At 47.3% G+C, this 11,233-nt stretch overlaps 1 protein-coding gene across 1 annotated transcript in view; it reads right to left on the bottom strand.

Annotated features, from left to right (window-relative positions):
• The window catches only part of LOC104292878 (chromosome unknown open reading frame, human C9orf171), a 60,762-nt gene that overhangs the window by 16,649 nt on the left and 32,880 nt on the right, over window positions 1-11,233 (bottom strand). The window contains exons 2-5 of the mRNA XM_009892310.1: window positions 10,022-10,219; window positions 9,365-9,485; window positions 8,283-8,441; window positions 7,496-7,724 (exon numbers count right to left, since the gene is read on the bottom strand). Of these exons, the coding sequence (XP_009890612.1) occupies window positions 7,496-7,724; window positions 8,283-8,441; window positions 9,365-9,485; window positions 10,022-10,219 (707 nt within the window). The remainder of the gene's footprint in view (window positions 1-7,495; window positions 7,725-8,282; window positions 8,442-9,364; window positions 9,486-10,021; window positions 10,220-11,233) is intronic.

Raw genomic sequence — 11,233 nt, 5'->3', positions numbered from 1 at the left:
GCAGGAATCTGGGGCATGATTACAGCTCTGGCCCTTGTGCGAGAGCCGGCACGGCCCCGGCATCCCCCTGCAAACTGCCTGGCTCTGCCTTGCCTTAATTGTTCCCCTTTGGCCAGTGGACCTGTCTCTTCTAACAAGGGCAGTGAGGAGGGCCGAGGTAATTGAAGCACTTAGCCACACTCCCAAGCATCGCCTCCTGCAGCTAATTAGGAAAGAGGGCCGCTGGGCTCTTGGTTATTTCTTTTAATTGTTTGTGGGTTTTGCATAACGGTGAATGGCAGAAGAGGGACGTGCAGTTAGTGGTGAATTCTTGACTTTGAAATTTGTATAAAAGGTCACTTACAATTTGTTAACGCTTTCACAAGAGTGAATTCAATTAGTGGCACCGGCAGTCCCCGCACACGTGTGTGAGGGTGTGTTTGTAAGGAGCGCGAGAGGTGGCAGAACAAGCAGGGCGTGAATGCAAAGGCTCTTCATTTTCCTAAGAAGCTTGTGGACTATATATGGTAAAGTTATAGGCCCCTTACAGCTTTATGGTCCTCTAAATAGGTCCTAGCAATAAACACTTGAAGAGGCCTGAAAGATCATTTTTAAATGATCTCCACTTGTCCTCACTTTCCATTAACCACTGAAGAAAATAACAAGAGAAAAATTGGTAGAAAACACTCGGGGACCAATTTTTTTTTTTTCAGTCTTTGGGCTGGAAAAAAACTCTCAGTTGAAATAGTGGGTCTTTCACCTGTGTGGCAGCTGCAGGATCTCTGCCGTCAAGCACTGATTACTCTGAATTTCTGAAGCTTCTTTACAATCCTTGTAATTTGGATGAGGAAATAACAATATAAATTATCTCACTGTGGGCAGCCAATGAGGCAGTGGCTGCTTCTAAGTGTCAGAGGATCTGTTATTTTGCTCAGAGGGCTCGTATGTATAGAACAGTAAAAAGAATAAAATCCATTGTAAACACGCACTTTAAAAGATTTATCAGATGCTCATAGCTGTACTTAGGAGTACACATGGTTACAAGAGCACCAATTTGCTTTACTATTCCCTCCCAGGCCCAGAGTGAGATGTAGACTTGGAACAGTCTGAAATGCACACATGGAAACACGTGTCTTGCAGTGAAGATACCAAGCCAGCTCTTACCCGTTAAATACCTGGCTTCATAAGCTGGAATTTTGTGCATTAGCATTGATTTTTTGGGTTGGAGATACCCTTTGGCTGACTTAATTGAAGATTATTTAGATTTGTCTTCAATACATTTGTCTACTGACTGGAAATCCGCTGTTACCCTGTGAGAAACTCAGGTGGGATGTGATAATGGGGCAGAGCTATTCTGCCTGGAGGTCTCAATCCGTGGCTGAGAGTGAACAGTGCTCAGTCTGCAGCCATCAACAAATGCAAAACATCCTGATGAGGAAAAAAAACAACAAAAAAACCCCCACAACACTGAGCGCAACAAATCAAAGAGCAAGGTCTTCCCCTTGACCTCCATCCCATGCTTGAATCTCTCTGGCTGGGTGGGAGTATTACTTTGTTTGAAAGGAAAAGATGTCAATGAGGGCTGAAAAGCTTTGCTTTCACAAAAAGGATTCTGTGGTTATTTCTGCCTGACCCGGGTTTTCATTGCACAGACTGCAAAAGCAGAAGTTGTTAAGGGAAAAAGTCCACGTGTGGCAAGAAGTAGTTTTAGATGGTAAAAGTTTTGGTAGAAATTTTTCAGTCAGCTGTAATCAATGGAGATAAACCCACAGACAACGGCCACTGTATGAGATAGTAATTTACTTTCCTATTCAGTGTAATGCAATCGGTATTAAGGGATCTAAATCTCTGTTCTTCAGATCTTTTTTTTCCCAGCTCTGTGGCTGACGTGCAGGACCTGAACATTATGCCAAACCATGACTGGCTGTTTATTTTCTCTTAATCCAGGAGCCTGAAGTAGTCAGAAACTGTTGCAACTGCAGTTAATAACTACACTGAAGGAGAACCAGTCTCTTCACAATGCACTCAGGACTCTTTGAAGGGGGTAACAGGTCTTTGCCCAACCAGGTGCTTCAGCCACCCAGGCACAAGGCAGCACGGTCCAGGCGGATGTGGCTGGGAGCTCCGCGGTAGCTAATGGACACGCAGCGATGCGAGCACATCCCCAGCCTGGAACGTCTCCAGTAGAAGAAAATGATTCTTGAAATAGAAATTCTTATCTTAGCAGTGTGAGAATGGTGGCAGAGACACAAAGTGCCTTTTGCTGTGGAACGGAATAGGATATGTAATTATCTGAACTGATGGGAGTTCTATATTTTTTTTGACTTGGTTGCATATTTCTGGTGCCTTCAGCCTGACAGTGGTTCCAGTCGCTATGTTACATTTCTATAATTTGTTTTGTCAGTGCTCAGATATTTTTTTTTCCTAAAATTTTTGTTTGCCACAATCTTTTGGATTTTTGTGGCTTTACACTCTTGTTATTTGTTTGTCTTTCAGTGATTGCGGATCAGATGTGGGCTGCCTGTAATAGTGATCTTTCTTGCCTGTCCAGCTTTTCCTGGTGGGTTCTTTCTAGGAACACCCTCTGCTCTTCAGTATTGTTTCTTTGACATATCTTTGCATCTGGCATACAGCTAGAACAGCTTTTTTGCCAGGGCCATATATTAATGACCTGAAATGTTTAAGTGTCTCAAAAATAAACCTACTAGTGCACTCTCTGTGCCAAAGAGATGCTGGAAGCACCTTTTGGGCAGCTTTCTAAACTTTGTTCTGGCCGTGTGCAAACATCACGGACACTTTGGGTGGAAAGGCCACTTGCAAAGCAGAAGCACGAGCATTGAAACCTCCCTTCTCGGGAAGGTGAAAGCTAAGGACAGAGCAGTCAGTGAAGCCAGGAAGCTGCAGGGACAGCCAAGGTAACAGCTGAGCTGCTAAAGGCCAATGAGACAATTGTCAACAGAGCATTAGGACAATTGCAAATGATACAAAGAAAAAAGGAGGTATTGGAATACTGGCCAATTGTTAACAATTTGAAGAAGAGAGATTGCAGTGACCAAATGCTTTAGAGAGGTGAGTTTGCTGCAGGACCATGGTGAAAGCAGCTGCCAAAGGACTGGGAGGTGGAATGTTAGGAAGAGATGAAGTTAGAAGGAAAATGGGATGTAAAATTCAGGAAAGGGACAGTTGAAGTGAAGGCAGACGGTAGGGGGGACCCGGCAGGAGACATGGGGATGACAGAGTGCCAGGGAAATCCTGCCAGCACACCCAAGGTCAGCCCAACCTACAGGCCAACTGCCAAGTGGATGGCAGCACGTTGGAGGCAGGGTTACGGCCATGCAGGGTTTGAAGGAGGTACAGGTGTAGGATGGCAGAGAATGGCACGTCTGTGAGGTCCTTGTCCAGGAATACGTTCTGGGATGTAGTATGCAGATTTAGGAAACTTGCACTACTAAGAGGCAAATGAAAGCTTTTCTCTAAAAGCAGCCCTGGAAATGCTGGACAGTGTGCTCATGCTGAAGATGCGCTCTGCACTGCTAGCTCCTGGGGAGAAAACTTGTGCTTAGGGTACCAACTGTGCACTGGTGGGTTTTGGCTTCAAATTCCTTCTGTGACCTTGTGCAAATCAATATAATCTAAAATCTAGCTGAAGACCGCATCCATACCTTTGTGCTTACTTCCAGTTCCAAAAATGATCATTTAATGTCTGCTAATTTCAGTGCACAGTGAACTTCAATTAGAAAAGGTGGTTAGGATGATAAATGTGGGTCTGGACATCTATTAGGGTTTCCAAATGCACCTTGAATACCAAGCTGTATTGACACCAGTGAAGATCCTGGAGGTCTTTAGAGACCCTCTGTGTCTTTAGATCTCCAGTATCATCAGAACCCAACCCACTCAGTGCCCTGCATCCTTCCTCCTGTAAAACAAGGTCACTACACAAAGAGTATGGATGTTGGGTACATCTGCTAGTAGCACTGTGTTGTGGGGTTATTTTAAATGAACGGAGGGAGGACTTGGGTCCAGGAGGACAGTAACCCTAATCCGCAGACATCTTACAGCTATGTAATGTCATGCACAAAGCAGGTGGATGGGATGGGTTTAGCTCCCAGAGGGGAGGTACTGTCAATGATGGGCATTTTTCTTGAAAGAAAACCCGTAGACCTGTTTGCGGTGGGGCTGAGGGTTGGGGCAGGTGAAGCGGGGCGTGCATGCACTGTAACGTGGTCGTTACCCCAGCGCCTGCGCTCAGTGGACATGTGCTTCCTTGCAAATTGTGGCTTGCACAAGGCAGCTCTTGTAGAGATCAGAAGCCGGAGCGTGAATCGGGGGAACCTGACTGGAGGATGCCCCATGGGGGAGGCTGGGACCCTACCACAGCCTCGTTACCGCTGACCTTGGCACGAGCGCTGCCTGCTGATGGATCGGCTGCGGAGCTGGACAAGACCCTGGGGAACCACTGTATTATCTATTATCGTCCCATCAGTGCCTCCCCTGACCCCTCCCAGCTCCAAATGCCAGAGGCATCAGGGAGGGAATAAATCTCTGTCTGATACTGAGAGAGAGAAGGGAGCGAGAGCAGGAAAAAGGAGAGATGAAAAATGTCCTTTTTATGACTCTCACAACAAAGCTGGCCACATGATTCGTAGCAAACATTTCTGTGGGAAAAGGGGAGGGAAAGAATGAGGGGGAATCAGCAAAAAAGCAGAGCTGCTTCTCTCCCCTGGAAGATGCCCACGGGGAATTGAGAGAGGGGTATGGGTGACCTTTGAAGGTAAATATCCCAGGAAAGGAAAGAGGCCGCAAAGCTTCACAAAGCTCACTCCAAAGTCTGACGCTGCCTTGTGAAATGCTCCATGCAGCACATGTCCACCATGAACGGAAAGCAGAGGCATAAGCGATCTGCCGTGCTAGAGGGAACAGCAGGGCCAGGGTGTGATTAATAAGGCACTAATAGCAACCGCAGCATTTGTGTTCATTTCTATTTGGGATGATCCAGGAGAGCTCGTACTTATGAGCCTGGGGAGAACTCCTGACCTTGGTGTCTTTAGGAGACAGAAGCCTTTAGCAGGGCAGCTCAGGGCCTGAGAAGGGGCTGGAGATACATTGGCTGTGCTTGAGAAGCCCCCTGCATGTTACCCATGACAGCTGCGAGACAGCAAACATGTTCCTCTGACAGCTGCTGAGCTGCTCGGGCTTATAACCCCCTGTGCTGCGGGTCCCGGGGAGGCGGCCAGCCCCGGGGCTGCGTGCTGGCACTAGCTGCAATTCCAGCTGCGCCGCAGAGCTACAACAGGGCTGCGGGTACGCGCTGGCAGGGTCTGCGTTGGCGCTCTGGGGATTGTCCCAGAGCATTGCCGTCATCAGGCAGGGTGGCTGCAGCGACTTCCAGCGCGATGGGAAGGCACCTTTGCTCTCTGGCTTTCTCAGCCGCACCGTCTGTGCTGTGCCTCGGGCGAGGGAACGACGGGCAGGCTCTGTTCTTGTTGAAAAACTTCACTGCACCAGAGATGTTTATCAAAGTGGACATTTCTAAAGGCAAGCAAAGTGCTTGGAGTCATGGAAAAAGAACGTATGCCACCGTTCTCTTCTGTCCCCAGACAAGCATGTATCTTAGTTGCCAGTGCCTTCCCAATTAGCAGCACTAAGAATACAGTCGTACGGGGCTTAGAGTCGAAAAGCAGAAGCAACTGAAGTCCACTGACAACCAAGTCATGTTTTTAACAGGGCAGATATTGCTGGACTTGGTCAGCTGTGGCTGAGGACAGGCTCGGGCTGGGGAGTGCTCACCAAAGCTAATATCCTTAACTTGCCAGTCATGGAAAAGTGTGTTAAATTCCCACTTTTACCAAAATTGCTGTAACGACTCCTTGGTAATCCCAGTAATTTGATTTTGTCTATAACGTGCTTTTAAAGTAAAGGGATAAATACAATCAGTCTGCATAAAAGGTAGCTATTAAGGAGCAGGCAAGTTGTACAATAATAACTTTAAATTAAAAGCCCTTTCCCACCACTTCTGCTGTTGTGGGGTCTGCAGATTTTCCTTAAAACTTTTGAAACGTGCCTAGATTTCTTACAGGCAGCCATTTAACCTCCGTTTATGAAGAAATAAAGCAAAATTGATGTTGATTTTTGTCTACATTGGGGGATACTTTTGCAACATAAAAGCCCTTTTGCCTGCAATTTGCAGAGCAGCCTTGTCACATCGGTGAGGGCTGATACTGATAAAGATAAAGCTTTATAGCTGGGGCATTTGCAGCTAACAGCAAGCTAATGCTACATTTTCATTTTGATGCAATTAATGTTAATGTCTGCTACGAAAATTGTCATTAAATACCATTTTAAAATCCATTCAATTTGCATATGCAAAGCCCATTTACTATCATGTAAAATACACAGTGCCGTTCATCATGTCTTTTCTCTAGAATTTGTAGCTGTTATTTTTCTGGTAGTGATTATTATCCAGCTCTTAAAATGAAACCTAATGTCTGGTCCAGACCTGCACAGAGCAAGAAAACCGTCTTAGCTCCAGCAGCAGCAGCAGCAGCGCTGCTTGGAGCCCCTTTCAGAGGCTTTGAGCACTTGCTTGTGCTGGACTCACACTGGCTCTTCTGGACCGCTGTGCCCTCCAGCCTCCCTCGTCCTCCCGTGAAGGACAGGCAGCAGAAGGACCTAGAAGTCAGTCTAAGCCAGGTCCTGATGTTCTCCCCTGCAGACTCCCTGTTGCGCAATTCCCCATGAGAAATCAGCACAGCAGGCAGTTGGGAGCTGGTACGCGAGGGGGATGTTAAATGGGTCACTTCTAAATGCTGTACCTGTTTGAACCTCAGGCAGGGTTCACATATGCTGGATGCTTTATCAAAATCTTGTGAGATGCTGCGATGCAAAAGACCTAACTGCTGCATTGCAAGGGATGAACGGGCAAGCTTATGTCCTTCTAGAGGGGTTGCTGGGGAAGCAGCAGGTACCAGCACCCCTCCAGCCCTTGGGAGGGAGCCCAAGAAAGCAGCAGAGAGAGCAGTGAAAATCTGCTTTGCCTCCATCCTGCTGTACGACCAGTTTCTGCCCAATGCAGGGAGATGAACTAACAAGTAAGAGGGAGTGGGATAAAGAACTGATCCTTAGCTGCACCAAGCTATTTCAACCAGTGCAAACAGGTAGAAATGCTGCTGCTCTGATTTTCTGACTCTGGAAAGCCATTATTCTGGCTCACAACTCATGTCCTGTTAAGTTAACGGATTGGCATTGAATATATTTTCAAGAGGTTCCAAGCCCTTAGTGCCAGAGGTGTAATGGGGGTGTGTTGTGGCATGTATATCAGATTTAGGTAGTTGATTATCTGAAACACAGGTGCAATCAGACATGGAAGTGATGCTGTGACTCAGTTGCAGCATGTCCAGGTTCAGGAGACTTCTGTTGTGGGGAGTTGAGATGTTAGTTGAGATGGGGGGAAGATGCAGATATGTGGGTAGGAAGGGATAATCCCACTCTGCGAAGGGCCCCAAGCCTTCCCCCTTACCGTGATGTGATGCCGTAAGTGAAGTCGGCAGGCACTTTAGGAGGACATCTGTTGAAGCGGCTGTATTCATCATCTTTGCACCGAATGTCCTTGGCCTTGTAGTACAAATTAAATTCACGGGCTGTGGTATAACCGGCCTTCAGAGCACCACGGTTCATGGTGATGAAATCTCGGGGCATCTTCTGAACTGCAGCAGTCCTGGACTTTACTGTGTTCCAGTGGCCTATTGCTGGAGATGGAAGGAAATGCAAGAGGCAAAAAGATCAGGCATGTCAGGTAACTCGTATTTGGGAAGGAAGGCTGATGTTTGTGCACCATGCACAAGCCTTGCATGGCTTGTGTGCATTTTGCCATGTCTTCACTGTGGAGTGAACTTTGTGTCCGATCCCACTGCATTTCATATGGGGACATCTCCCATTTGAATCAGATGTCTTCTCACCCTCTGCCCTGGCTTGCTCAGCAAGTCTGATTTCACAGGGAAATTTTCCCTGAGAGCACAAAGTAGGAGCTCTAACAAAGTTGTGAAAGTGGCCGTGTGTATTGTCCTTTGCAGGCGCCATACCCCCTGCTGCTTGGGCTCTGTGTGATCCTATAAACGTTTCCAATATGATAGAGAAACCTTACTAGTCACCAAGCAATTTGGGTGATATTAATAAAAGTGGGTGAATGCTGGATTTCTCGCCTCCAGCTTGAATAAGAAGTACTGAAGTGCACTGGGAAGGAGAGGAGAGTCCCTACTAGCATTAGGACTTTGTTGCAGGTCTACATTTTACTGGTGTTATCATACCTTCAGGGACTCCTCCATCTGTCCTGTGGATATACAGCCCGTATGAAAAATCAAAGCCTGGCAGGGTGTAGCAGTTTCTCTGGGGCTTCCCCAGTTCTGCCTGCAGAAGAGTGAAGTTAAAGGAGAAGTGTAAAGACCTTTTCTGATAAGTTAAAATCCCTGAAAATAAAAATTTGTAACAGAACGTGGCCATGAGTACCAGGAGTGGCTCTGGCTCCACTTGGCACAGGTCGGAATCCCACTGTCCGGACACAAGTGAGGCAAACTCAGAGCCATGAGGCTTCACCAGAGCTGAAGCTTAAGGTATGCTGAATCTCAGACAAATATTTACCTGAGTTATAAAGTGACCTAGCCTTGCTGGAAATAGGGATCTTGGCTCAATATATTTGGACTTGAAGTGTCCCTGTTTGGTTTGTTTCTCCTTTAGCTGGGATGCCCAGCCATGGTGTCTGCTGGGGAGGCTCTGCAGCTAGTCTTCAATTTCCTTTCAGCTATTTCATTTCCAAGGTGTGCACCCTTCTAGAAAACTGGCGCAAACTTCCCCAAGCACAATCACGTCACCACTCCTGCCTGGGAACAATCAAGACCCAAGGCATATTGCAGGGGGAGGATAGGGGGGATGAAGAAGGGCGAGCAGAGCCTTGGGTTTATAGCACAGAAAAGAAGAGAACTTGAGCTAATAACCTCATTTTTATTTAGTTTTAAAATGAACTCTTCCCCAGCCCATGTGTGTCCCAGCCTGGTGGTGTCTGTGGGATTAACTGACCTCCCCTCACGCCCTTTGTCTCTATCCTCCCATCTCCATGGTGAAGTCACTGCAGGATGTGTGTGTCTTGAAACCTTATTGCTGCCTGAAAGGGAGGTGGTGGAGGAGGGAAGGGGCGAAAGCCTGGCAGCCTGGGCCTGTGTGTTCCTGCTAGGAGAAGACGGAGCAGGGTCAGACAACAAGCGCCCCGGAGCCCTAAGGCATGGTGTTGGGTGCTTTGGGACAGGTTCTTTTCCATGGGAAGGGTGTTGGGACAGCTGGGGGGTTGTAGGTGTTGGCAGGTCTTGTTGGGAGAATGGAAGTGCTGAAATCCTACTCTCATGCTTCTCATGGGTGAATCGTTGAACATTGGCGTTGAAATGACTATTATTACACTCCAGGGTGAACACTCTCTGGATCAGGAGATGCTGAATCAAACACAGCCCTTTCTGCAGGGACTGAGTGAAGAGAGTGAGATTGAAAATGAACTACCTCCAACTTGCCACTATCGCAAGTTGAGGCAGTACAGCAGTGGATAACAGACGCTGCTTACCAGAATGGCTTGTATAGGAATGTCTTCCTGACCTAAATTTATGGTCTGCTCCCAGTCAGTGCTGTGCAAACCCTGGCCAGGGCCTCGGAGCAGCTATGGCGCTCCTGTACGCTGCCAGCCTGGTGGCCCCTTTCCAACATGCTGTTCAATAGTACTCACCAAGTGTCCATGATGCTGCTGAGCAGCTTGAGCTGCTGCATCAGGCTCAGCTTGGGCAAAACTCTTGCTGAGCCAGTTTTGCCTGGAGAGCAAGGGTTAATAGCCCCCGCCCAAAACAGGCACCTTTCCAGGGGGCTCTGTATTGAGGTCTCTAGAATTTGCTTGTAATTCCTCAAACTTTTTTGCCTGGAGCCATTTTTTGTGCATTCAGTTTGGAGTTTCTCAGCTCCTGCCTCTATATGCAGCTACACAAAAATGTAGCCGTGGCACGGGGCTCCTCACCAGCGTGTCCAGGGGTGAGATTGTGCCCGCTTGCTCGAGCGCCTTGTCTGTGTTGTGGCAACAGGTCTGCTCCTTTGCAGATCCTGGCAAGCTGGCAGTCAGCTTTGCCACTTTGGGATCATCGCAAGCCCATACAGTGGTGCTTTCTGGTAAATCAAGGGTCTCACTTCCCAGATCTGGAAGTGCTTCATCTTGGTCCTGTTAAATCCATGCACTTGTAACGCTATAAAGCAGGTGTGGTATTCCCATGACTCTCAGGAGCACGAGTTCACCAGAAAACTAGTTTTCTGGACTCACTAAGAATCTTTGATAGGCTCAAAAAGCGCATCAGGCTCCTTTCCCTGTGCAAAGCTACAAATCCATTGTTGCAAACAGACCTTTTTTGAAAGCAATCGACTCAGCTACCTGATACAACCTGTGCATAACATGGCTGCATTCCCCAGCTGCCCCCCGTGAACCTCCAGCAGAGGAGGGGACCGTCCCTTGCAGATGTGTCCAGCACCAGGCACGATGGGAGCGAGGGGGCTTTTAGTGCTACTGCAACTGAAATATCACACGGCAGTGCGAAACCATATGTGCACGCTGCGTGTGAGTTAGGGAGCTCGCGCAAAGCGTATAAACCGGTGCCAGGGATGATAAAGTAGCTTTCATTGCCGATCTATTTCTCCTGTATTTACAGGCATTTTTATGCCGGCTATTTTTAGATTAGTTGTCACTGGTATACAAGGGAAATGGTGTAACGTTCCTCAGATGCCTGAGAAAAGGCTTTTTCCAGGGATCGTGTTCTGATCCTGGATCAGACAAGTGAGGTCAGAAATGTGCTATGATGGCAAAGGTGTGGCAAATGTGAGAAATTTGCTGAGAAACTGCAGGAAAGGAGAGAGGTTTGTAACCTGTGGCACAGCTGCTTCCAAACCTTTGAATGCAGAACTCTGTAGAATGGAAGAAATCACAGAATTTAAAGATTCCCTTTTGTAGAACACCTGAAGTTAACAACAGTTGGGTATTTACTCTGTCACAAAATGAGTGCATGCTGCTGCTTTTTATGATCGGGTGGCATTTTACAGTCACTTTGCACTGAATAAATAAAGCTGAAGGTGCTGGATAATTAATTAAAAAAAAAAATCTGGTCCAATATGTTGAACATGGAGAGAACCTGTGCCTGAAGAAAATCAATGGACTCAGAGGACTCTGGTTGCCTGCCAACATCTT

The sequence above is a fragment of the Charadrius vociferus genome, unplaced genomic scaffold (assembly GCF_000708025.1).
Source record: "Charadrius vociferus isolate BGI_N301 unplaced genomic scaffold, ASM70802v2 scaffold549, whole genome shotgun sequence".
In the NCBI taxonomy this organism is placed as follows: Eukaryota; Metazoa; Chordata; class Aves; order Charadriiformes; family Charadriidae; genus Charadrius; species Charadrius vociferus.
This window is presented reverse-complemented; position numbering and strand designations above follow the sequence as displayed.